Below are 27,879 nucleotides of genomic sequence, written 5' to 3'. Positions count from 1 at the left end.
TATGAGTGGGTGGGTGTATGAGTGAGTGAGTGTGTGAGTGAGTGTATGAGTGAGTGAGTGTATGAGTGAGTGAGTGTATGAGTAAGTGTATGAGTGGGTGAGTGTATGAGTGGGTGGGTGTATGAGTGGGTGGGTGTATGAGTGAGTGTATGAGTGGGTGAGTGTATGAGTGAGTGAGCGTATGAGTGGGTGAGTGTATGAGTGAGTGTATGAGTGGGTGGGTGTATGAGTGAGTGGGTGTATGAGTGAGTGGGTGTATGAGTGGGTGGGTGTATGAGTAAGTGTATGAGTGGGTGAGTGTATGAGTGGGTGAGTGTATGAGTGGGTGGGTGTATGAGTGGGTGGGTGTATGAGTGAGTGTATGAGTGGGTGAGTGTATGAGTGAGTGAGCGTATGAGTGTATGAGTGTATGAGTGAGTGAGTGTATGAGTGGGTGTATTAGTAAGTGTATTAGTGAGTGAGTGAATGAGTGTATGAGTGAGTGAGTGTATGAGTGGGTGTATGAGTGAGTGAGTGTATGAGTGAGTGAATGAATGGGTGAGTGAGTGAGTGTATGAGTGGGTCTATGAGTGAGTGAGTGTATGAGTGAGTGAATGAATGGGTGAGTGAGTGTATGAGTGTATGAGTGAGTGAGTGTATGAGTGTGTGTATGAGTGAGTGTACGAGTGAGTGAGTAAATTAATCAGTGGCTTATAGTGAGTGGGTAGGTGGGTGAGTGCTTTGATGAGCTGATGACTGACAGGGTGAGAACGTGGCTGAGTGGGTCTACGATCGAGTGGCTGAGTGGGTCTACGATCGAGTGGGTGAGTGAGCGGGTGAGTGAGTGGGTGAGTGGGCGAGGGAGTGGGTGGGTGGGTGAGTGGCCGAGGGAGTGGGTGGGTGAGTGGGTGAGTGGGTGGGTGAGTGGCCGAGGGAGTGGGTGGGTGGTGAGTGGGTGAGTGGGTGGGTGAGTGGGCGAGGGAGCGAGTTCAAGTTGATGTTGTGTGACCAGGGTGGAAATTCGAGAGACCGGGATACAGGCATCTCATTCGCAAGAGTGACCCGGATGTTGATGACGATGATGTTGTTGTTCCGTCGTTACCTTTCCACCTCATCGCGAGCGACGATGTCGCCTTTCTTCAACGCCTTGATGGCGAACATCTCGCCAGTGTGGCGGTATTCGGCTAGGAGCACCTGGGCACACGCACGTGCACAGACGCACGCACACAGACACACGCACACAGACGCACACGCACGCACACAGACGCACACGCACGCACACACACACAGACGCACGCACGCACACAGACGCACACACGCACGCACAGACGCACACGCACAGACGCACACGCACACACACAGACGCACGCACACAGACGCACGCACACAGACGCACGCACACAGATGCACACGCACGCATGCGCACAGACGCACGCACAGACGCACGCACAGACGCACACGCACACACACAGACGCACGCACACAGACGAACGCACACAGACGCACGCACACAGATGCACACGCACGCATGCGCACAGACGCACGCACACACACAGGCAGAGACAGACGTGAACAAACGATCGGAGAGAACCCCGCGCGTGGCCTTGAAAAGCCTTTGCCATTCCGATGACTCAACTAAACTATGAAACAATTTTTTATTTTACCAGGTAAGGTAAGGACCCAGTATTTTTTTCAGAAGCGATGTGGCTATCACAAATGATAGCCCAAACAAGTGTGGCGTATCACGTGGAAATGTAGAGCATCCAAACACTCTATGAACGCGTGGTGGTGATGTTGATTCTAAATGTGGAGGGAATAAACTGGAGGACCTGGAGAAAAATCCACGCGGCCACGGGAAGAGAGACACGCAAACTCCAAATATACAGCAGCAGGCGTCAGGGTCGGGATCAAACCAACGACTTCTTGTATACCAGGCGAGGAAGTTAACATCTCCTAGCCACCGTGATGATGATGAGAGAGACACGCAAACTCCAAATATACAGCAGCAGGCATCGTCAGGGTCGGGATCGAACCCACGACCTCATGCGTACCAGGTGAGGTAGTTAACATCTATCCAGCTTCATGATGATGAGAGAGAGACACGCAAACCCCAAATATACAGCAGCAGGCGTCGTCAGGGTCGGGATCGAACCCACGACCTCCTGTAGACCAGGCGAGGTGGTTAACATCTCCTAGCCACCGTGATGATGATGATGAGAGAGAGACGCGCAGACTCCAAATACACAGCAGCAGCAGGCGTCGTCAGGGTCGGGATCGAACCCACGACCTCCCCTACATACCAGGGAGGGAGGGAGGGGGGTGGGTGGGTGGGGGGGGGGTCCTCACCTTGCCAAAGTGACCCCGACCGAGCACAGAAGTACACCTGAAGTTCTCCATGCTCAGACTCGGATGGCTGGGGAGGGGGGAGCAGGGGGGGGAGCAGAGGTGGGGGGGGGGAGACGCGGGTGTGGAGAAGTGGTCGGGTGAGGCGAGCTGTTAAGGAGTTTGAATAATAATATTAATAATAATAGGGGTTTTTCCCATTTTTTCTGGCAACAAAACTGATATTTTTTTACGAGGATTCGTGTCACTGCATTAACCACAATACTTGCAGTCAAAATGCAAACGAAAAAATATTTTCAAATATTATATTTTGGTACTGGCAAACGAGTGAGTGGAGTGCGTGAGCGAGTGGGTGGGTGAGTGAGCAAGTGGGTGAGCGAGCGAGTGGGAGAGTGTGTGGGTGAGTGCTTGAGTGGGTGGATGAGTGGAGTGAGTGCGTAGGTGAGTGGGCAAGTGGGTGAGTGGGAGTGAGTTGGAAGAGTGGGCTGGATGAGTGGGTGGATGAGTGAGTCAGTGCGTAGGTGAGTGGGCGAGTGGTTGAGTGGGCGAGTGGGTGAGTGGTTGAGTGGGCGAGTGGTTGAGTGGTTGAGTGAGTGCGCAGGTGAGTGGGCGAGTGGTTGAGTGAGCGAGCGATTGGGAGTGTAGGTGAGTGGTTGAGTGGGCGAGTGGTTGAGCGAGCGGGAGTGTAGGTGAGTGGTTGAGTGGATGAGTGAGTGCGTAGGTGAGTGGGCGAGTGGTTGAGTGAGCGAGTGGGAGTCTAGGTGAGTGGCTGAGTGGGTGTTTGAGTGAGTAGTTGAGTGGGCGAGTGGGTGAGTGGTTGAGTGAGCGAGTGGGAGTGTAGGTGAGTGGTTGAGTGGATGAGTGAGTGCGTAGGTGAGTGGGCGAGTGGTTGAGTGAGCGAGTGGGAGTCTAGGTGAGTGGCTGAGTGGGTGTTTGAGTGAGTGGTTGAGTGGGCGAGTGGTTGAGTGAGTGTGTGTGGGTGTAATTAGCTCAACGGGGGAATTGATCTTAATTCCGTTCCTTACAAGGCCCGCGCTGGCTGTGTCGCCGCTCACCTGGCTACGGGGGGCTGCGTCGGCTGCTGGGGTGCCGGTAGGGCCGGCCGCGGTTGTGCCGTTGCCGGCGGTGTGGCCGGAACGAGGGTGGTGGCCGACGGGAGAGAGATGAGGACGCTCTGCCTGTCGTTGAGGAAGTCGAAGGACGAGATGGCTTCCTGCGCGATGAGCCAGGATGTGCGGGGGGGGGGGGGGTAAGGAGGGAGGGAGGGAGGGAGAGGAGAGAGGGGAGGGAGAACAGGGAGGGAGAGGAGAGAGGGGAGGGAGGAGAGGGAGGAGAGGGAGGAGATGGAGGGAGGGAAGGAGGAGAGAGAGGAGAGGGAGGGAGGAGAGGGAGGGAGGGAGGAGAGGGAGGGAAGGAAAGGGAGGGAAGGAAAGGGAGGGAGGAGATGGAGGAGAGGGAGGGAGGAGAGGGAGGAGAGGGAGGGAGGGAGGAGATGGAGGGAGGAGATGGAGGGAAGGAGGAGAGAGAGGAGAGGGAGGGAGGGAGGAGAGGGAGGAGAGGGAGGAGATGGAGGGAGGAGAGGGAGGGAGGGAGGGAAGGAGAGGGAGGGAGGAGATGGAGGATAGGGAGGGAGGAGAGGGAGGGAGGAGAGGGAGGGAGGGAGGAGAGGGAGGGAGGGAGGAGAGGGAGGGAGGGAAGGAGAGGGAGGCAGAGAGTGGGTACACCCACAGTGAGTCAATCGGCAGGCCATGCTACGGACAGAGGCGGGGGAGGGGGGGGGATAAAGGCGTCCACCTCTTTCATCCAACAGGCCTCTGGCCTAACCAACGCAGGCATCGACTGTGAAGAAGTAGAAACATAACGCTGCCCGGAGCCTGTTCCTTCCCCACCCACACCCTGCCCAAAGCCCCCCTGCCCCCCACCAACACCCACCCCCTGCCCCCCACCAACACCCACCCCCTGCCCCCCACCAACACCCACCCCCTGCCCCCCACCAACACCCACCCCCTGCCCCCCACCAACGCCCACCCCCTGCCCCCCACCAACGCCCACCCCCTGCCCCCCACCAACACCCACCCCCTGCCCCCCACCAACACCCACCCCCTGCCCCCCCACCTTTTATAAACCCACGTGGACGGCAATGGTGGCAGCACCCGCCATGTTTCTTGCTATCGTTGCCATTCCACCCACGCGCACCTCCGATCGGCACCGTCTGGCTACGTACGGCGCCAAAGAAGTTGGACGTACACACACACACACACGTACACACACACACACACACGTACACACACACGTACACACACACACACACGTACACACACACACACACACGTACACACACACACACGTACACACCCACATGCACACGTACACACACACGTACACACGCACACACACACGTATACACACACGATCCAACCCTTACCTGGACATCTGGGGTCATGTTGTTGTTGTTGTTGGGTCCGGGGGTCACCGGCCCCTCGCCAAGGGCCATCTCCTGGTCGGCTCCTGAGGCAGAGTCCCCCTCAAAGTTCAGCTTCTGCACCGAACGATCCCTGCAGGAAGCCGACCACCAGCCATGTGAAGAAGCAGCAGCGCGAGCAGACACAGAGATCCCCACCCCCCCACCACCACCAACGTGTAGCCTCAACAGAGTGTTGGGGCAAGTGCTCGCTCGCGCACTTCGCTCACTCACTCACTCACGCACTCACTCACACACTCACTCGCTCACTCGCTCACTCATTCACTCACTCGCTCACTCACTCAGGCACTCACTCACTCACGCACTCACTCGCTCACTCACTCGCTCACTCACTCACGCACTCAGGCACTCGTGCACTCGCTCACTCACTCACGCACTCAGGCACTCGTGCACTCGCTCACTCACTCACGCACTCACTCACGCACTCAGGCACTCGCTCACGCACTCACTCACTCACGCACTCAGGCACTCACTCACACACACACTCACTCACGCACTCACTCACTCACGCACTCAGGCACTCACTCACACACACACTCACTCACGCACTCGCTCACTTGCTCACCCACGCACTCACGCACTCGCTCACTCACGCACGTGCAGAGATCACCCGTGTAACCTTAACAGACTGCTGGGGCAAGTGCCGTTAGTGGCGAGTAGCAGCAGCGCCTATGAAGGCCGGCACTGTGGAACACCCCAACCACCACTACCACCACCAATGATAAAAAGCCAAAGATCCCCTGTGTAGTCTTAACAGAGTGTTGGGGCAAGTGCTGTTAGTAGCGAGTAGCAGCGCCTATGAAGGCCAGCACGGCACACAAGGGGCTGAGTGGCCAACACACCAATATCACGATCACCGCCACCACCACCACTCACCACCATCGCAGTTACTCACCACCACTACCACGACCACCGCTATCATCACCACCACCACCACCGCCGCCGCCGCCACCGCCACCAACGCCACCACCCCCATCCATCACCACCACCAACGCCACCACCACCACCACCAACGCCACCACCACCACCCATCACCGCCACCACCCAAAACCACACCCACTACCACCACCACCACCCACCGCCACCCACCACCACCACTCACCACCACCACCACCCACCACCACCCACCACCACCCATCACCACCACCACCCACCACCACCACCACCACCACCCACCACCCACCACCACCCATCACCACCACCACCACCACCACCCACCACCACCCATCACCACCACCAGCCACCATCACCATCACCACCACCCACCGCCACCACCACCCATCACCTCCACCACCCACCACCACCCACCACCACCACCCATCACCACCACCACCCACCACCACCCACCACCCACCACCACCCACCACCACACCCATCACCACCACCAGCCACCACCACCATCACCACCACCCACCGCCACCACCGCCACCGCCACCCACACGCCGCCTCACCCGGTGAGTGGCGACTGCGGCCCGGTCGTCTTGGTGTGCTCCCGCGCCCCGGCGGGCGTGGGGGAGCTGGGGGGCACGGGCCCCCCACCTCCGCCCGACGGCGGGGGGCTGAAGGACGAGGGGGTGTTGCAGGGAGGCACCGAGCGCTTCATGAGGCGGCTCCATGTGGGGATGTTGATGTTCATCTGGGGGGCTCTCAAGAACGTCTTGCCCACTATCACACGGCGGGGGGGGGGGGCGGTGGGTGGGGGGGATGGTGGGTGGGGGGGGTGGTGGGTGGGGGTGGGTGGGTGGGGGTGGGGGTGGGTGGGGGGGGTGGTGGGTGGGGTGGTGGGTGGGGGGGGGGTGGGTGGGAGGGGTGGTGGGTGGGGGGGGTGGTGGGTACGGTGGGGCGGTGGGTAGGGCGGGTGGTTGGTGGGGGGGTGGTGGGTGGGGGGGTGGGTGGGTGGGTGGGTGGGGGGGTGGGTGGGTGGGGGGGTGGGTGGGTGGGTGGGTGGGGGGGGTGGTGGGTGGGGGGGGTGGTGGGTGGGGGGGTGGTGGGTGGGGGGGCGGTGGGTGGGGGGGGCGGTGGGTGGGGGGGCGGTGGGTGGGGGGGCGGTGGGTGGGTGGGGCGGTGGGTGGAGGGGGCGGTGGGTGGGGTGGTGGTGGGGGTGGTGGGTGGGAGGGCGGTGGGTGGGGGGGCGGTGGGTGGGTGGGGCGGTGGGTGGAGGGGGCGGTGGGTGGAGGGGGCGGTGGTGGGGGGGTGGTGGGTGGTGGTGGGGGGGGGGGGTACGGGAGCAGTGTAAGTCACGGGGGCCATGGACAAGTGAAGAGAAGTGAGTGGCTAGCGTCTTGCCTGCTGGTGCTTACTGGTGCTTACTCAGCCACCTTGTTGAATTGTGTTTCAAGCGAGTCACCACATTTTACTGTTGCAATACAGTATTGTAATTAATAAATACACACGGTATGTAGTTTATACAGCACGCTACTGCGAATCGCTCCGTTTTGCTAAATGATCACCATTCTTTAAGACCCCTGGGTAGGCTGGGCCATTTTCGACTTACGATATTTTCGATTTAAGATGGGGTCGTCTTAACGCATCTCCATCCCAAGTAGAGGACTACCTGTATTATAATTATCACCAGAGCATGTTTGTTTGCATGCTTTGCCGCAAGCACTACGTGTGGTCACAATGCAGACTTGAGATGATGCCTTGCACAAAAAGGTATCGCACATTTGGGCGTTTGAACATCGTGACACAATTTCGATTTAAAGCTTCTTTCGTGACTGCCGGGATTCATCTTCTTGGTTCTTTCGGTAAAGTCACGTAGAAGGGAAATAATAAAATAATTAAAATAAAACATAATAAAATATGATACAAAATAAATAACCATTTATAATAAAATAATACAAATAAAACATAATAAAAAATAAATAACCATTTATTTTCCTTCTACGTGACTTTACCGAAAGAACCAAAAATATCTGAACGTATCTTAACATCTTAACAAAAGCTTAACATCTGAACATCTTAAAACACGATTTAAAGCTTTCATGACTGCAGGGATTCATCTTCTTGGTTCTTTCGGTAAAGTCACGTAGAAGGGAAGTAATAAAATAATAAAAATAAAACATAATAAAATAATTCTCACGACGTTTCGGCCACAACGCAAGCAGCCGTCCTCAGGTGAAGAATTATTTTATTATGATAATTGGTTTTTTACCCTTCTATCTGGCAACAAAACTGACACCTTTTTACAAGGAGTCATGTTTGCATAGACTGCAATACCTGTAGTCATAATACAAACAAAAAACACAACTCTGATAATGTATGCACTGTCCTTGAAGTTGATTGGTCCACACCCGAGACAGCTTTCCTTAGAGCCTAGTCTCACATAGGTTGGACCAGATGACGCCAAAAGGTGTCAGTTTTGTTGCCAGATAGAAGGGTAAAAAACCAATTATCATATTTTTACTGGCAAATGAGGTTCCCATGGTTATTTTATTATGTTTAAATTTTATTATTTTATTATTTCCCTTCTACGTGACTTTACCGAAAGAACCAAGAAGATGAATCCTGACACAACTCCTGTTATATTGCCAGAAAGGGGATTGACCTCAGGCATGAACACGTAATTGTTACACCCCACACCACCCACCCCAACTCCCATCCTGTGAGAAAACACAGAGGACCGCCGGCCATTCCCGACTCACCGCTCACCGCTCACCCTGTAAACTCACCTTGCTGCTTGAGGAAGATCCGTCTCTGTCGCTGGAGCTTGGGTTTCCTCTCGATGACCGGGTTAAAGAAGGTCACCTGCAGACAGCATGCACGACGCGGTGTGAGTGGGTCTTACAGATGGCACACACACACACACACAGTGCACGCGGTGTGAGTGGGTCATACAGATGGCACACACACACACAGAGCACGAGGTGTGAGTGGGTCTTACAGATGGCACACACACACACACAGAGCACACGGTGTGAGTGGGTCTTACACACAGCACACACACACAGAGCACACGGTGTGAGTGGGTCTTACAGATGGCACACACACACACACAGAGCACACGGTGTGAGTGGGTCTTACACACAGCACACACACACAGAGCACGCGGTGTGAGTGGGTCTTACAGATGGCACACACACACACACACAGAGCACGAGGTGTGAGTGGGTCTTACAGATGGCACACACACACACACAGAGCACGCGGTGTGAGTGGGTCTTACACACAGCACACACACACACACACAGAGCACACGGTGTGAGTGGGTCTTACAGACAGCACACACACACACAGCACACACAGTGTGAGTGGGTCATACAGGCAGCACACACACACACAGCACACACACACAGCGCACACACACACACACACAGCGCACACACACAGCGCACACACACACACACACAGCGCACCTCTGCAAACAACACACACAGCGCACACACACACAGCGCACACACAGCACACAAACAACACAGCACACACACACACACAGCACACACACACACACAGCGCACCTCTGCAAACAGCATGCCCTGCGGCTCCAAGTAGAGGCACATGCCGTGCCGCTGGTTGTCCAGGAAGTCCTCCAGCCGTAGGAACTTGACGGCGCAGAGGGAGCGCCAGTCACGCCAGTACACCGAGATCTCCAGCTCGCGCGACTAGAATGGTGTAGGTGGTGGTGGTGGTAGTGTAGGTGGGTGGTAGTGGTGATGGTGGTGGTGTAGGTGGGTGGTGGTGGGTGGTGGTGGTGGGTGGTGGTGGTGTAGGTGGTAGTGGTGGTGATGGTGGTGTAGATGGTAATGGTGGTGGTGTAGGTGGGTGGTGGTGGTGGGTGGTGTAGGTGGTAGTGGTGGTGATGTAGGTGGGTGGTGGTGGTGGGTGGTGGTGGTGTAGGTGGTAGTGGTGGTGGTGTAGGTGGGAGGTGGTGTAGGTGGTAGTGGTGGTGGTGTAAGTGGGTGGTGGTGGTGGCAATGGTGTGGGTGGGTGGTGGTGATGGTGTAGGTGGGTGGTGGTGGTGGTGATGGTGTAGGTGGGTGGGTGGTGGTGATGGTGTAGGAGGTGGGTGGTGGTGGTGATGGTGTAGGTGGGTGGTGGTGGTGATGGTGTAGGTGGGTGGTCGTGATAATAGTGCAGGTGGGTGGTGGTGATGGTGTAGGTGGGTGGTGGTGATGGTGTAGGAGGTAGTGGTGGCGATGGGAGGTGGTGGTGATGGTGGTGAAGGTTATGGCAGGAGGTGCGGTGTCGGTGCAGTGGTGGCGACGGTGGTGGCGATGGTGGTGGCGACGGTGGTGGCGACGGTGGTTGTTTGAGATGTGCGGGTGGTGGTGGTTGACGATGCAGGGTGGGAGGAGAGGTCAGAGGAGGGATGGACGCAGGTTCACGGTTAGCGCACCGTGGAAGACGGGGGCGCGTCACCACGATTGGCTCACGTATTTATCGCCTGGGGCTCTCACGTCATCCAAGGCATCCTTAAAATTCGATTTAAAGCTTTCGTGACTGCAGGGATTCATCTTCTTTGTTCTTTCGGTAAAGTCACGTAGAAGGGAAATAATAAAATAATAAAAATAAAACATAATAAAATAATTCTCACGACGTTTCGGCCACAACGCAAGCAGCCGTCCTCAGGTGGAGAACAGGTCTGTCAAGTAGACAGAAGACGGCTGCTTGCGTTGTGGCCGAAACGTCGTGAGAATTATTTTATTCTGTTTTATTTTTATTATTTTATTATTTCCCTTCTACGTCACTTTACCGAAAGAACCAAGAAGATAAGGCATCCTTTTCGGGGGGGGGGGGAGTGGTGGTGCAGCGGTTAGCGCTACGCCACGCTGCGAACCGGACGACCCCAGTTCGATTCGCGCTCACGGCCAACACCGCCAGTGACGATTATCTCAACCGGTGGGCCTCCCCTAGGTCGACTCAGCATCAAGCGAGTACCCGGTGCTGTGTGTGTAGTCAACATCGCCACTGGGGAGACAAAGGCGGCCGGGCGTGGTGCTGGCCACCCACCCCCTCGTGTGCCGTGCCGGCCTTCATAGGTGCTGCTCGCTAACAGCACTTGCCCCTAGAGCCTGTTAGAGGCTACACGGGGGACCTTTGTCTTTGTGTGTGCTGCTGCTACTCGCCATCAACAGCACTTGCCCCTAGAGCCTGTTAGAGGCTACACGGGGGACCTTTGTCTGTGTTGGTGGTGGTGGCGGTGGTGCAGAGTCCAATCCCCGTACCCTGTCCAGCTCGATGGTGAACTTGAGGTCCCAGCACTGGTTGCCGATGGGTTTCCACGTCGTCTGTCCCACCACGGAGTTGTCCAACTTCAGCACGGCCAGGATCTCGTCTGCTGGGACGTGGGTCGGGGGGAGTTGGGGGGTGGAGGTGAGGATGGGGAGGGGGGCAGAGTGAGTTCATTTCAATCGGTGTTCTATTTGCCCGAGAAGAACGCCACAAGTGCCACCCTTTGATGCTGCTAATCCTGCATAATGCACGGGCATAATATGACTTTGAAACCCCCCGCCCACCTCCTACGCATTCCACAAGTAGCACTAATCCCATATCTGCATTTCCCATAAATATGCTAAATTCCTATTGATATGCAAATTATTTTTATCAAGGCGCTCTTCCCCCTCCAACCCAGCAGCTTAAATATACGCTGCCAAGCCTGGTGGTGTTTCATTCAGACGCTGTCTTTCCGACAGACCTGTTCTTCACCTGAGGACGGCTGCTTGCGATGTGGCCGAAACGTCGTGAGAATTGTATTTTATTGTGTTTTATTTTTATTATTTTATTATTTCCCTTCTACGTGACTTCACCGAAAGAACCAAGAGGTTGCCACCGTCACATTCACCGCTCGATGTACGGACGTGGCGCTGGGCATCCACCGCCATATGCGTGCCGTTCTGGCCTTCATAGGTGCTCGCTAACAGCACGTGCCCCTACAGTCTGTTAGAGGCTACACGGGGGATCTTTGTCTCTTTATCATTGGTGGCGGTAGTGGTGGTGGTAGTGGTGGTGGTGGTGGTGGTGGTGGTAGTGGTGGTGGTAGTGGTGGTGGTGGTAGTGGTGGTAGTGGTGGTGGTAGTGGTGGTAGTGGTGGTGGTAGTGGTGGTGGTAGTGGTTGGTAGTGGTGGTGGTAGTGGTGGTAGTGGTGGTGGTAGTGGTAGTGGTGGTGGTAGTGGTGGTAGTGGTGGTGGTAGTGGTGGTAGTGGTGGTGGTAGTGGTAGTGGTGGTAGTGGTAGTGGTGGTGGTGGTGGTAGTGGTGGTGGTAGTGGTGGTAGTGGTGGTGGTAGTAGCGGTGGTAGTGGTGGTGTGGTAGTGGTGGTGGTGGTGGTAGCGGTGGTGGTTGTGGTGTTCCACAGTGCCGGCCTTCATAGGCGCTGCTGCTACTCGCCACTAACAGCACTTGCCCCAACAGGCTGTTAAGGCTACACGGGTGATCTCTGCATGTGCGTGAGTGAGCGAGTGCGTGAGTGCGTGGGTGAGTGAGCGCGTGAGTGAGTGCGTGAGCGAGTGAGTGAGCGTGTGAGTGAGCGAGCGCGTGAGTGAGTGAGCGTGTGAGTGAGCGAGTGCGTGAGTGAGCGAGCGTGTGAGTGAGCGAGCGCGTGAGTGAGTGAGCGTGTGAGTGAGCGAGTGCGTGAGTGAGTGAGCGTGTGAGTGAGCGAGCGCGTGAGTGAGTGAGCGTGTGAGTGAGCGAGCGCGTGAGTGAGTGAGCGAGTGCATGAGTGAGTGAGTGAGTGAGCGTGTGAGTGAGCGAGCGCGTGAGTGAGTGAGTGAGCGAGTGCGTGAGTGAGTGAGTGAGCGAGCGAGCGAGCGAGTGAGTGAGCGAGCGCGTGAGTGAGTGAGTGAGCGAGTGAGTGAGCGAGTGCATGAGTGAGTGAGTGAGCGAGCGAGTGCATGAATGAGTATGTGAGTGAGTGTGTGAGTGAGCGAGCGAGCGAGCGAGTTCGTGAGTGAGTGCGTGAGTGCGTGATTGAGTGAGGGAGTGCGTGTGTGCATGAGAGAGTGCGTGCGTATGTGCGTGCGTATGTGCGTGCGAGCGAGCGAGTGAGTGCGTGTGTGCGTGTATGCGAGCGAGCGAGTGCGTGCGTGCGAGCGAGCGAGCAAGTGAGTGCGTGTGTGCATGAGAGAGTGCGTGCGTGCGTGCGTGCGTGCGAGCGCGTGTGTGCGTGCGAGCGAGCGAGTGCGAGCGAGCGAGCGCGTGCGAGCGAGCGAGCGAGCGAGCGCGTGTGTGCGTGCGCGCGAGAGAGACGCACTGGCGACGTCGTCGGGCTTGATGGTGGCGGTGGAGCGCACGGACACGGAGCGCCCGTACACGCTCTTGTTGCTGCGGCTGATGAAGGAGCCCGTCTTGTTGTCGCCGGGGCTGCCTGCGGGCAGCGTGGCCGCCGTGGCCTTCGAGCGGTTGGGGACGCTCTCCAGCAGGTCCTGGCAGCCCATGAGGCGCACTTCCAGCGTGCCTGGAGCGGGGCGGGGGGGGGCGGGGTGGGGTGCAGACGCCGTTGTGCAGTAGCCCGTCGGGAAAATGTGACCCTAGGATGTGTGTGTGTGTGGGGTCTATTGCGTGGTGCTGCTGGTGGTGATGGCCGCTTACCCCGCCCCCCACGGAGGAGGAGGGTGGTGGTGACGGTGGTGGTGACGGTGGTGGTGGTGACGGTGGTGGTGACGGTGATGGTGACGGTGACGGTGATGGTGGTGGTGACGGTGGTGGTGACGGTGATGGTGGTGGTGACGACGGTGGTGGTGGTGACGGTGGTGGTGGTGACGGTGGTGGTGGTGACGGTGGTGGTGGTGGTGATGATGACGGTGGTGGTGGCCGTGCCGCGAGAGAGAGAGCGGTGTGGTTGTTGGTGACGGTGGTGGTGGTGATAGTGGTGGTGGTGATGGTGGTGACGGTGGTGACGACGGTGACGGTGGTGACGGTGGCCGCGAGCGAGCGAAGTGAGCGAGAAGACAGCTCTGCTGACCCGTAAGCGCGGCAGGCTTGGTGATGGTGGTGTACTGGCTGGCCTGGTAGGCGGGCCCCAGGCCCGACTGGTTGCGTGGCGTGTGGTGCGGCGAGGCGACGGTGAGTAGCTCCTCCTTGATCAGAGCCCTCTTGGGGTGTCCCGGCGGGAGCTCCTCCACGCGGCGTTCCAGGGACAACCGCAGGAGGTCCATCTTCTGGCTCGACTCCTGCAGCTCAACCTGAGCCTGTCGGCCACAACGACAAACATCGTCACGCCGTGGCGATGTTTACAAACCACGTCGGGCGCTCGTTTCAACCTGGGTGGACCTACCTAGCAGAGGGGCCCCCAGGACCGGTTGAGATGATCGTCAGCGATGTTTGCCGCGAGCGGGAATCGAACTCGGGCCCGTCGGGATCGTAGCGCGGCGTGATAACGGTGACGCGGCCGCTCGCACGCACAGGCACTCACCCCCTTGTACGCACGCTCACCCCCTCGCACGCACTCACTTGCACGCACACTCACCCTATCGCACGCACACACACTCACTCGCACACACACGCACTCACCCCCTTGTACGCACGCTCATACTCTCGCACGCACGCTCACACTCTCGCACACACACACACACTCACCCTATCGCACGCACATGCACCCTCTCGCACACACGCTCACCCTCTCACTCGCACGCTCACCCCCTCGCACACACTCACTCGCACGCACGCTCACCCTCATGAATGCACTCGCACTCGCACACTCACCCTCTCGCACGCACAGACACTCGCACGCTACCACTCACCACCACCACCACAAGCAGCCTATCCCCACCCCCGGCCCACCCCCCCACCTCAGACAGCGCCTTCTTGTTGTCCTTGGCGCGAGCCCCCAACTGGCGCACGACATTCTTGGCCCCCTCGGCCACCGCCGACTCGATGCGCAGGTGGTGCCGCAGCTCCTCCATGCGGAGCTCCAGGGGGCTGAACGACGCCTCCGTCTTGGCTGAGGGGGGGGGGTGGAGGGGTGGGGAGGGAGGGAGCGTGGGGGGGGGGTTAGAACAAGCGGTGGAAGCATCACCGTCATCATCGTCGTCGTCGTCGTCATGGGAACAAGCGGTGGAACCATCGTCATCATCACCGCCATCATCGCCGTGGGAACAAGAGGAGGAAGCATCACCACCACCATCATCATCACCACCATCATCATCACCATCATCATCACCATCGTCGCCGTGGGAACAAGCGGAGGAAGCATCACCATCATCATCACCATCACCATCACCACCATCACCACCATCACCACCATCACCAGCATCATCACCATCGTCGCCGTCGGAACAAGCGGAAAAAGCATCATCATCACCACCATTATCACCATCGTCGCCGTGGGAACAAGCGGAGGAATCATCACCATCATTATCACCATCATCACCATCGCCGTGGGAACAAGCGGAGGAAGCATCATCATCACCACCATCATCATCACCACCATCATCATCACCACCATTATCATCACCATCACCATCGTCGCCGTGGGAACTAGCGGTGGCACCTCCCGTGTAACAGGCGAGGGAGATAACATCTCATAGCCACCGTGGCGTCACCGTCGCCCACAACTTCCTTCAGGCGGGCAAACCGCGGGGTGACGCGACAAGCCACCACCAACAGAGGGAACTTCGCACGCTGCCAGTGAAAGTAAACTTGAGTCTGTGTGTGAAAAACAACGACGCAGATGTTAACTTCCTCGCCTGGTCTACAGGAGGTCGTGGGTTCGATCCCGATCTTGACGCCTGCTGCTGCTGTATATTTGGAGTTTGCGTCTCTCTGTCTCTCATCATCATCATCACGGTGGCTAGGAGATGTTAACCACCTCGCCTGGTATGCAGGAGGTCGTGGATTCGATCCAAATCTTGACGCCTGCTGCTGTATATTTGGAGTTTTCGTGTCTCTCTCATCACCATCACGGTGGCTAGAAGATGTTAACCACCTCGCCTGGTCTACAGGAGGTCGTGGATTCGATCCCAACCCTGACACCTGCTGCTGTATATTTGGAGTTTGCGTGTCTCTCTCTCATCATCACGGTGGCTATTAGATGTTAACTACCTCACCTAGTATACAGGAGGACGTGGGTTCGAACCTGATCCTGAAGCTTGCTGTATATTTGGAGTTTGCGTGTCTCTCTCTCATCATCATCATGGTGGCTAGGAGATGTTAACTACCTCGCCTGGTATACAGGAGGTCGTGGGTTCGATCCCGACCCTGACGCCTGCTGCTGTAGATTTGGATTTGTTATTAGATTTAGATAAGCCCCTCCACCCTCCCCTGAACCAGGATATAAGATCTTGTCTCTTGGATTTCCCTTCACTTGATACAGTCAATTTGGCTGTGACGGTCCCACCTGCAGACGGAGACTTGCGTTGCCTCCGAAACGTCGTGATTTAATTGAGTTATTTTCATTTATTTTATTTTATTCATATTATATTTTACCTACGTGACTTTACCGAAAAAACCTAATCCTTGCAGTCACGAAAGCTTCAAATCTAGAAATAGTTTAGTTTTTAATCGTATATTTGTTTGAAGTGATGCCTTTACCTTGACTGTACTTGGCACTCCAATCGTGTTTTTTTTTTAATCCCGTCTTCGCCGTTGCAACGTTACGTTCTGACCCTGTGCCCCTATCGGTTTAGAGCATTTTGCTGCGATGAATATCCACGTGATGACGACGACGACGACGATGTTTGATAAGCAAACTTTATTGTTGAGCGACCATCGTTTGCGATAACCACGTCGCTTCTGAATAAGAGTTGACACGGCACCTCAGTGGGGCCTTGCTAGCGAAAGTAAAACATTATTGAGTTCGGTACAAACCACCAACTATCGTCTGCCCACCACACCCGCTGGAGCTAAGCACTTTTAAATCTCGATTTAAAGCTTTCGTGACTCCAGGGATTCATCTTCTTGGTTCTTTCGGTAAAGTCACGTAGAATGGAAATAATAAAATAATAAACATTAAAAAAAAAAATTCTTGGTTCTTTCGGTAAAGTCACGTAGAAGGGAAGTAATAAAATAATAAAAATAAAACACAATTTTATTATTTTATTACTTCCCTTCTACGTGACTTTACCGAAAGAACCAAGAAGATGAATCCCTGCAGTCACGAAAGCTTTAAATCGAAAAAAAAAAATTCTCACGACGTTTCGGCCACAATGCAAGCAGCCGTCCTCAGGTGAAGAACAGGTCTGAGATTCAGACGCTGTCTTCTCGACAGACCTGTTCTCCACCTGAGGACGGCTGCTTGCGTTGTGGCCGAAACGTCGTGAGAATTATTTTATTATGTTTTATTTTTATTATTTTATTATTTCCATTCTACGTGACTTTACCGAAAGAACCAAGAAGACACTTTTGAATCATCATCTCTATTGACAAACTATTTTTGTTTAAAACTGCTTGTTGTCCTAATGATAATAGGGGTTTCCCCCCTTTTTTCTGGCAACAAAAATGAAACCTTTTTACAAGGATTCACATCTGCATTAACCACAATACTTGCAGTCAAAATGCAAACAAAAAACACACTTTTTCGTTCTTTCGGTAAAGTCACGTAGAATGGAAATAATAAAATAATAAAAATAAAACATAATAAAATAATTCTCACGACGTTTCAGCCACAACGCAAGCAGCCGTCCTCAGGTGGAGAACAGGTCTGTCGAGAAGTCTGAGATTCAGACTCTGTCGTCTCCATTGACAAACTAATTTCTGTAGAACTTCTGTTTGTTCGCACCTCCCGATGACGATTCAGCACGCTTGGCTACGTACGGCCGCGCTAGAAGTTCGACAAACACACACACACACACACGTACGTACCCACACCTCCGCACACCGCCGCCCATCGCCGTGAGATTTCCCCGCACGCGAAGATTTGGAAAGCGCGATGAGGCGGTGGGTGGGTGGCTGCCGTCGGTTTGTGTCGTTACGAGGAAGTTGGGGGGGGGGGGGGGGGGCGGCACGAGAATTTGCGGTCGTCGAGCCACGCAGGTGAGCACGCAACGCCCAGGTGCGCCCGCCCGCCAGCGTGAGTGAGATGTTAACTACCTCGCCTGGTCTACAGGAGGTCGTGGGTTCGATCACGAACTCTGACGCCTGCTGCTGCATATTTGGAGTTTGTGTCTCTCTCTCATCATCATCACGGTGGCTATGAGATGTTAACTACCTCGCCCGGTATGCAGGAGGTCGTGGGTTCGATCACGAACCCTGATGCCTGCTGCTGCATATTTGGAGGTTGTGTCTCTCTCATCATCATCACGGTGGCTAGGAGATGTTGACTACCTCGCCTGGTGTACAGGAGGTCGTGGGTTCGATCACGACCCTGACGCCTGCTGCTGCATATTTGGAGTCTGCGTGTCTCTCTCATCATCATCACGGTGGCTAGGAGATGTTAACTACCTCGCCTGGCATACAGGAGGTCGTGGGTTCGATCACGACCCTGACGCCTGCTGCTGTATATTTGGAGTTTGTGTCTCTCTCATCATCATCATCATGACGGTGGATAGATGTTGACTACCTCGCCTGGTATACAGGAGGTCGTGGGTTCGATCTCGAACTTGACGATGCCTGCTGCTGCTGTAGATTTGGAGTTTGCGTGTCTCTTTCAGCATCATCATCATCATCATCACGGTGGCTAGGAGATGTTAACTCATTGAACCTACTACAATAGTACAGAGGGGGAGGCGGGGGGGGGGCAAGTAGGGGGCGGGGGTTGGGGTGACAGCGTGCGGCAGGCCTCACCGATGCGTTCCCTGGCGTCCAGAGTGAGCTCGCTGGCCTGCGTCGACTTGAGGATCTGCATGCGGATGATTTCGATCTTGGTTTTGCTGTCCTGAAGCATTTGCTGTGCTGTGGCCAACATCTTGCGGTCCTGTGGAAAGGGCGGGTGGATTATGGTATACGTATTCGTTGCCGTTGTGATTGTTACGTCGAACTCAGGGGTCTTATTTTAGGGTCGTGGCTGCTGATGTGGAGGGAGAGGTGGGGGGAGAGGTGGGGGGAGAGGTGGGGGGCGAGGTGGGGGGAGAGGTGGGGGGAGAGGTGGGGGGAGAGGTGGAGGGAGAGGTGGGGGGTGAGGTGGGTGGAGAGGTGAGGGGAGAGGTGGGGGGTGAGGTGGGTGGAGAGGTGAGGGGAGAGGTGGGGGGAGAGGTGAGGGGAGAGGTGGGGGGTGAGGTGGGTGGAGAGGTGAGGGGAGAGGTGGGGGGAGAGGTGAGGGGAGAGGTGGGGGGCGAGGTGGAGGGAGAGGTGGGGAGAGGTGGGGGGAGAGGTGGGGAGAGGTGGGGGGAGAGGTGGGGGGAGAGGTGGGGGGCGAGGTGGTGGGATGGGTGAGCGGGCGTGGTGGGGGGAGAGGTGGGGGGCGAGGTGGGGGGCGAGGTGGGGGGGCGAGGTGGGGGTCAAGGTGGGGGTGAGATGGGGGGCGAGGTGGGGGTCAAGGTGGGGGTCAAGGTGGGGGGCGAGGTGGGGGGTCAAGGTGGGCGGGCGAGGTGGGGGGGAGGGAGCTGCTGCTCTCCCAGTTGGGGCTCACCATCAGACCCCCTGCATACCAGGCGAGGTAGTTAACATCTCCTAGCCACCCTGGCACCCCAAAGCAAATGCAATTGATTTGCATTTCATTTGCGCCGATCGGCTTTTGGCGGCGTTCTCTGGGTGTGACAAGGCCACAGAGGAGGTTGTGGTAGCAGCTCTGGTGGTAGGCCAATCAGAACAACGCAAGCACAAGACAATGTAGGGCAGCACACGTACGAACGTTCAACTTTGTTCGCGCACCGTACCTTGGGCGACCGGACCGTGCGCTTAATCGGCGACACGGTGCAACTGTGGCAAGTCCGCAAAGACCCGACGCTTCGTGCAGAGCGACGGGGCCAGGGGCAGAGGTCGCAAATGGGTACCCGATACCTGTTTGCGACCCTGGTGCGGCCGGGTACGGGTAGGCCGTGAGTCACTGGTGAGTAGCCGTTGGTCACTCATTTCGGGTAGGGTACGGGTAACGAACGGGTACCCGTACCCGGCCGGGTACGGGTACCCATTTGCGACCCTGATGCGGCCGGGTACGGGTAAGGAATCAAAACCCGTTTGCGACCTCTGGTGCTTAGAGAATTTGCAATGAGAGGCGGCGTAGCGACCCAGGTGCACTTTGAGGCCATCACACGGGAAGTGTGGAAAGGCTCTTGCTGCTGGCAGGAAGAGGTCACGGGCACAGACCCAGGTGGTATAGGTTAACTGACCGAGATGACTGGCAGATGCACCACCTGTGCGCTCCCTGCTGTGCCAGGCCAGGTGCACTTTGAGGGCATCACACGGGAAGTGTGGAAAGGCTCTTGCTGCTGGCAGGAAGAGGTCACGGGTACAAAACCCAGAATCAACCCACCCGTGCCTGCAACATGGCTTCATCCCAGAGGTCGCAATCGGGTACCCGATACCCGTACCCTACCCGTACCCGGCCGGGTACGGGTAGGGTACGGGTAGGGTACGGTTAGGGTACGGGTAGGGTACGGGTACGGGTACGGGTAGGGTACGGTTCGGGTACCCGTTTGCGACCCTGGTGCGGCCGGGTACGGGTACAGGGGGTAAGGAATCAAAACCCGTTTGCGACCTCTGGCCAGGGGGTAGCGTCCACACAGCGACAACGCAGGGGGGGGGGGGGGGGTCCGTGGTGGGGGGGGGGGGGCCCACCTTGGAGGGCCCGTTGGAGTACATCTGGATCATGTTCTCAGCCCCTTGCTTGACCTTCAGCTCGATGTTGAGCTGCTTCTCGAGGGCTCCGATGCGAGTGTTGGGAGCGCTGGGCCCGGCCTCGCGACGCCCCGCGTCCGGGGACATCGGCTCGTCTGCGGAGGCGCGGAGACGACACGCGACGACGACGACGACGATGATGATGACAATGACGACGACGACAATGACAAAGATGATGACGACAATGACGACAATGACGACGACGATGACCACAATGACGAAGATGATGACGACGACGACGATGACGACGACGATGACGACAATGACGAAGATGATGACGACAATGACGACGACGACGACGACAACGACGATGCCGACAATGACGAAGATGATGACGACAATGACGACGATGACGACAATGACGAAGATGACGACAATGACGACGACAACGATGAAGACGACGATGACGACAATGACGAAGATGATGACGACAATGACGACGATGACGACGACGACGACGAAGATGACAAAGATGACGAAGATGACGATGAGGACGATGACGACGACGATGATGACGACGAAGATGAGGACGACGACGACGACGACAATGACGACGATGAAGGTCACAATGACGACGATGAAGGTCACAATGACAACAAAGATGACGATGACAATGATGACCACCACCACCACACCACTCCCACCACCACCACCACTCCCCCACCACCACCACCACTCCACCACCACTCCCACTCACTCCCACCACCACCACTCCCTCCATCACCACCATCACCACCACCACCACCACACCACTCCCACCACCACCACCACTCCCCCCACCACCACCACCACCCCCACTCACTCCCACCACCACCACTCCCTCCATCACCACCATCACCACCACCACCACCACCCCTCCCGCGCCAGCTCCCACCTGTGACGTCGTCGGGGTCTTTGACGACGATGTGAGCGTCGAGGTCCTGCAGCTCCTGGTGGAGCTGCTCGATCTTCTTGCTGGACACCTTGAGGAGGTTCTCCACGTTGGCCAGGTGCTTCTTGTCGGTCGTCACCTTCCTCAAGTTCTCGCCTCCCTCCTTGATCTTCAGCTCCTACATACACATGGAGACGGAGAGAGAGCGGGGGGCGAGGGAGGGAGGGGTGGTAAATGTGGATGATGGTGATGATGATGGTGGCGGCGGCGGTGATGTCGCCGTTGATGTCGCTGTGAGCACAATTCAAGGTACGAGAGAAAGAGGGAGGGCGATGATGACGATGATGGTGGCGTTGCTATCCCCTAGCACAGATCACGGTATTAAGAGAGAGAGAGAGGGGGTAGTACATTTCGATGTTGTTGATTTAAATGGCGGTGATGTCGCCGTTGATGTCGCTGTGAGCACAATTCAAGGTACAAGAGAAAGAGGGATGATGACGATGATGGTGGCATCGTTGCCATCACCGAGCACAGATCACGGTATTAAGAGAGAGAGAGAGGGACATTGAAGCGTCAACACGAATAGAAACGTGGAAAAAACGGTGAATAAATCAGCGCAATAACGCAACAAATAAAATACAAATTCTAACCCTACAGCAAAAAAAAAGATGACTTCGCTTAAGGGGCGGGTCGCCGATTGGACGAGGTCTGTATGGATATATAGCGATCTGTAGGGTTCTTTATAGGGTAGGGATCTGTAGGGCAACCCACCTTGTGTATCTCCTTCTGGATCTGGTCCTTGAGCTCCTGGAGTTTCTGCTGGACGCTCGTGTCCGACAAATCCATGCTCTGGCTGAGGCCCAGCCGCTGGGTGACCATCAGGCTGGTGGGGTCTCCCTGCGTGCCGCACACGTGTAGTGACATAGGTTCGAATTAGGTGCGCGCACACACACACGGCTTTGAGGCAACACTATTTATTACACGGTAAGTAATATAACACTGGACACGAGCTGGTGACCACCTTCCTCAACTCACTAACACTCTGTGGAACACGACACAGAGGGGACCAGGCAGGCTGCGGGCTCTGCCTGGTCCAGGATGACGACCCGGGACTTGAGGACCGATGATGTCGTCTTCACTTCGGATGTTCAACACACGCACCGACGTTCGACCACCCATCTACGATTAGCGCGGTCGGCTACACTGCGGTGCGAAAGAATTTCAAAGTACGTACATGCGTACACGCAAAAAAATACTATTGACGAAGATTCGCCGCGTAGCCTTTAACGCAGGGGTGGGAAACGTCCGGCCCGCAGATTTTGGCCTCTGCAAGGAAGGTGAGCAGTCCCAACGGGGAATCCGTGTGGTGAGGAGGTGGTGTGGTGAGGAGTTATGGTGAGTTGTGGTGAAGAGTTGTGGTGAGGAGTTGTGGTGAGGTGTGGTGAAGAGTTGTGGTGAGGAGTTGCGGTGAGGAGTTGCGGTGAGGAGTTGCGGTGAGGAGTTGCGGTGAGGAGTTGGTGTGGTGAGGAGTTGGTGTGGTGAGGAGTTGTGGTGAGGAGTTGTGGTGAAGAGTTGTGGTGAGGAGTTGTGGTGAGGAGTTGCGGTGAGGTGTGGTGTGGAGTTGTGGTGAGGAGTTGCGGTGAAGAGTTGCGGTGAAGAGTTGTGGTGAGGAGTTGTGGTGAGGAGTTGCGGTGAGGTGTGGTGTGGAGTTGTGGTGAGGAGTTGCGGTGAAGAGTTGTGGTGAGGAGTTGTGGTGAGGAGTTGTGGTGAGAAGGTAATACGGTCTATGAGAGAGGTTTTAATTGGTTTAGATCAAGGGGTGGGGAACATTCGAGGTCCGCGGGCCGTATGAGTCCCGCAAAATCATTTGGTGTGGCCCTGGCAAGGCAACCGCAGACGGGACTCGAAATTCAATAATTCTAGGAGCAAACCTGGAAAAGCAGTTGCGAGTAGCAACATCATCAACATCATCAACACCAGCTAACATCATCATCAGCACCAGCTAACATCATCATCAACACCAGCTAACATCATCATCAGCACCAGCTAACATCATCACACGCCTCGCCAAAGAGAAGCAGTTCCAGCCCATCGCATTAGGGGCGAGTTAATTAAATGTTTGAGCAAATATAACAACGGGCTGATTTTTAAGTTCATAGTTTTGTGTGGCCCGCGAATGATGTTATATAAATATCCAAGTGGCCCTTGGCAGAAAAAAGTTTCCACACCTCCGCTTTAACGGGACCGCCGGGCCCAAAGTGCCTTTAGCGAGCAGCGCTTATGAAGGCCGGTACGGCGCATGAGAAGGTGCCATGGGTTGGCTGACTGAGATGACCGGTAGATGCACACCAGCTGTACTCCCCTGCTGTGCCAGGCTAGGTGCAGGAGGTCTCGGGACAGACCCAGCAGGTGCCATGGGTTGGCTGACTGAGATGACCGGTAGATGCACCACCAGCTGTACCACCCTACTGTGCCAACTTGCTGCATTTTCGCCGCCTGGCGTAACACTCGTTGCTGTGAGCTCCCGACTACACACAAAAACAGACAAAGATCCCCCGTGTAGCCTCTACAGACTGTTGGGGCAAGTGCTGTTAGCGAGCACCTATAAAGGCCGGCACGGCACACGAGGGGGTGGGTGGCTAGCACCACGCCCGGCCGCCTTTGTCTCCCTAGTGGCGATGTTTACACAACGCACCGGATACTCATTTGAGGCCGAGTCGACCTAGGGGAGGCCCAGGACTGGCTCAGATAATCTTCAGCGGTTCATTTGCGCAGGGCGCTACTAACCGCTACACTACCACACACACAAAGATCCCCCATATAGCCTTAACAGACTGTAGGGGCAAGTGCTATTGGCGAGCACCAGACACACGTGTACACACGCACAAACCCGTGTACACACACACACGTGTACACACACACACACACGTGTACACACACACACACAAACCCGTGTACACACGCACAAACCCGTGTACACACACACACACGTGTACACACACACACACAAACCCGTGTACACACAAACCCGTGTACACACACACACACACGTGTACACACACACGTGTACACACACACGTGTACACACACACACACAAACCCGTGTACACACACACACACACACAAACCCGTGTACACACACACACACACGTACACACACACACACGTACACACACGTGTACACACACACGTACACACACGTGTACACACACACGTGTACACGTACACACGTACACACACACGTGTACACGTACACACGTGTACACGTGTACACACACACACGTGTACACGTGTACACACGTGTACACGTACACACGTGTACACACACACACGTGTACACACACACACACACGTGTACACACACACACACACGTGTACACACACACACACGTGTACACACACACACACACGTGTACACACACACACACACAAACCCGTGAACACACACACGTGTACACACACACACACACGTGTACACACACACACGTGTACACACACACACACACGTGAACACACACACACGCACGCAAGCGTACTCGTACGCACGCCCGCGAGGTGTGTTGCCAGGCAATCCTCGCGGTGCTCAAGGCGTTCCGTTAAAGCCCCTCGGCAACCCAACACCGCCCACGACTCCCCCCCCGCGTCATTTCGTTGCCCCCGATCCGGTTGCTGCAGAATTCAGAGCGAGAGTTTACCGGCTGAGCCGCGGCACGGAAAAATAATCGCTCCCTCCCAACGGTTCTGTCCGTCTCTTTCGTGATGGCAAAGTAAAAACCAAAAGCTTTAAATTTTGACCAGGTAAGGGCCCACCGAGCGATGTACAGGTGACCCCGGTTGTCCACGTAGAAATGTACAGCAGCCAAATAGTCTAAAAACGCACGTTTCTACATGCGGAGGGAAAAAAATAATCAGAAAACCGGAAGAAAAATCCACACGACCATGGGGAGAGAAACACGCAAACTTCAATATACAGCAGGCGTTGTTAGGGTAGGGATCAAACTCTTTATCCTCCTGTACACCAGGCGAGGTAGTTAACATCTCCTAGCCACCGTGATGATGATGAGAGACACGCAAACTCCAAATATACAGCAGCAGGCATCGTCAAGTTCGAGATCGAGCCCACGACCTCCTGTACACCAGGCGGGGTAGTTAACATCTCCTAGCCACCGTGATGATGATGAGAGAGAGACACGCAAACTCTAAATATACAGCAGCAGGCATCGTCAGGTTCGAGATCGAACCCATGACTTCCTGTACACCAGGCGAGGGAGTTAACATCTCCTAGTCTCCGTAATGATGATGAGATAGAGACACGCAAACTCCAAACATACAACAGCAGACATCGTCAGGTTCGAGGTCGAACCCACGACCTCCTGTCCACCAGGCGGGGTAGTTAACATCTCCTAGCCACCGTGATGATGATGATGATGAGATAGAGACACGCAAACTCCAAATATACAGCAGCAGGCATCGTCAGGGTCGAGATCGAACCCACGACCTTCTGTCCACCAGGCGGGGTAGGGGAGGCGGGATACAGGGCAGGGAGCCACATTGAGTGTCAGCTTTCCTGTGGCTATGTTGGTGGAAAACTGGGGCGTCTCCACGACAACCAAACTTTGTCTCCACCGGCACATCCCGGCTGAGCCAAGTGACGCAGTGGCGAGATGTTAACCGCCTCGCCTGGTCTACAGGAGGTCGTGGGTTCGATTCCGACCCCGACGCCTGCTGCTGTATATTTGGAGTTTGCGTCTCTCTCTCTCATCATCATCACAGTGGCTAGGAGATGTTAACAGCCTCGCCTGGTCTACAGGAGGTCGTGGGTTCGATTCCGACCCCGACGCCTGCTGCTGTATATTTGGAGTCTGCGTGTCTCTCTCTCATCATCATCACAGTGGCTAGGAGATGTTAACAGCCTCGCCTGGTCTACAGGAGGTCGTGGGTTCGATTCCGACCCCGATGCCTGCTGCTGTATATTTGGAGTCTGCGTCTCTCTCTCTCATATCATCATCATCATGATGAGAGAGAGAGAATGGCCTGCAGGGTCAACGGTGGCGTGGTGTATTCCGCAAATATACCCGACTGAGGGCGGGCACAAGCCGGCGTGAGTAGGTTAAACGTTGAGTTTTATAAGGGCACCACGGGGTGACCAGCCCCTCCCCTCCCCACCCAGCCCCACCCCTCCCACCCCCCACCCAACCCCACCCTACCCTCCCAACCCAGCCCCTCCCCACCCTCCCCACCCAGCCCCTCCCCACCCTCCCCTCTCCACCCAGCCCCACCCCTCCCATTTTTGGATGCACGACGGACGGACACAATAATCCCCTGTGGGCTGGTGGAACCAGGTGGTTCCTACCAGTGCAATTGGATACAGCTTTGGCGACAGCCAACACGAGGTGGTGGATGGGTGGGTGGTTGAATGGGGATGATCGGTGGTGGCGGGGTAGGGGTGAGGCCGCAGAAAATAGGTCGGTCTATTTATACATCTAGAAAAAAAGAAACCCACGAACACGCTCAGGGCTCGAGGAATGTGGACCTGACAAGATTCGGAGACGCCGCTCGGCTGCGCGCCGATGCCAACACGGCCGCCATTCGCCGCGACGTCACCACCACGGCGCCCGTGCCAGGCCAGGTGCACTTTGAGGCCATCACGTGAAGTGTCGAATGCTGCTCGCTGCTCACAGGAGGAGGAGGTCTTGAGAGAGGCCCAGGTTCCACACGCGCGCATACACGCGCGTGTGGAACTCGGTTTCTCGTGCCGTGAATTTCTGTAGTAGGTTCGAGCCACTGACAGAACTTCACCGAATGTATCTGTGTCTGTGTGTCTGTCTGTAACTTTCTTTGGCACCGTACGTAGACAACCGTGTCAATCGGAGGTGCGGGGGAAGGACAATAAACTGAACGCAAGAAGCAGTTCTAAAGAAATTAGTTTGTCAAGCTAGATGATGATGACGACGACAACGATGATGACAATGACGATGACTTGAAAGTGCAAAGCTCCCAGCGGTTTCCGAATATCGGAAGGAAGAGACCCACAGAGACCCACAGAGATCCAGAGACTCATAGACCCACAGAGATCCAGAGACTCACAGAACCACATAGATCTAAAGACTCAGACCCACAGAGACCCACAGAGATCTAGAGACTCATAGACCCACAGAGACCCACAGAGATCCAGAGACTCACAGAACCACATAGATCTAAAGACTCAGACCCACAGAGACCCACAGAGATCTAGAGACTCATAGACCCACAGAGACCCACAGAGATCCAGAGACTCATAGACCCACAGAGACCCACAGAGATCCAGAGACTCACAGAACCACATAGATCTAAAGACTCAGACCCACAGAGACCCACAGAGATCTAGAGACTCATAGACCCACAGAGACCCACAGAGATCCAGAGACTCATAGACCCACAGAGACCCACAGAGATCCAGAGACTCACAGAACCACATAGATCTAAAGACTCAGACCCACAGAGACCCACAGAGATCTAGAGACTCATAGACCCACAGAGACCCACAGAGATCCAGAGACTCACAGAACCACATAGATC

General features: G+C 55.7%; 1 protein-coding gene across 2 annotated transcripts in view; it reads right to left on the bottom strand.

The window, feature by feature from the left end:
• The window catches only part of LOC144952565 (serine/threonine-protein kinase N2-like), a 108,817-nt gene that overhangs the window by 20,407 nt on the left and 60,531 nt on the right, over positions 1 to 27,879 (bottom strand). Inside the window, exons 2-16 of one of the 2 annotated variants that reach the window (XM_078883028.1) lie at positions 22,093 to 22,218; positions 21,325 to 21,499; positions 20,391 to 20,545; positions 18,459 to 18,588; positions 14,528 to 14,679; positions 13,702 to 13,927; positions 12,991 to 13,194; positions 10,969 to 11,081; positions 9,262 to 9,405; positions 8,476 to 8,551; positions 6,256 to 6,469; positions 4,748 to 4,877; positions 3,378 to 3,535; positions 2,326 to 2,392; positions 1,082 to 1,173 (exon numbers count right to left, since the gene is read on the bottom strand). In XM_078883028.1, the coding sequence (XP_078739154.1) occupies positions 1,082 to 1,173; positions 2,326 to 2,392; positions 3,378 to 3,535; positions 4,748 to 4,877; positions 6,256 to 6,469; positions 8,476 to 8,551; positions 9,262 to 9,405; positions 10,969 to 11,081; positions 12,991 to 13,194; positions 13,702 to 13,927; positions 14,528 to 14,679; positions 18,459 to 18,588; positions 20,391 to 20,545; positions 21,325 to 21,499; positions 22,093 to 22,218 (2,162 nt within the window). The remainder of the gene's footprint in view (positions 1 to 1,081; positions 1,174 to 2,325; positions 2,393 to 3,377; positions 3,536 to 4,747; positions 4,878 to 6,255; positions 6,470 to 8,475; positions 8,552 to 9,261; positions 9,406 to 10,968; positions 11,082 to 12,990; positions 13,195 to 13,701; positions 13,928 to 14,527; positions 14,680 to 18,458; positions 18,589 to 20,390; positions 20,546 to 21,324; positions 21,500 to 22,092; positions 22,219 to 27,879) is intronic. The other variant, XM_078883029.1, reaches the window with a different exon arrangement.

The sequence above is a fragment of the Lampetra fluviatilis genome, chromosome 68 (assembly GCF_964198595.1).
Source record: "Lampetra fluviatilis chromosome 68, kcLamFluv1.1, whole genome shotgun sequence".
NCBI classification, from domain to species: domain Eukaryota; kingdom Metazoa; phylum Chordata; class Hyperoartia; order Petromyzontiformes; family Petromyzontidae; genus Lampetra; species Lampetra fluviatilis.
This window is presented reverse-complemented; position numbering and strand designations above follow the sequence as displayed.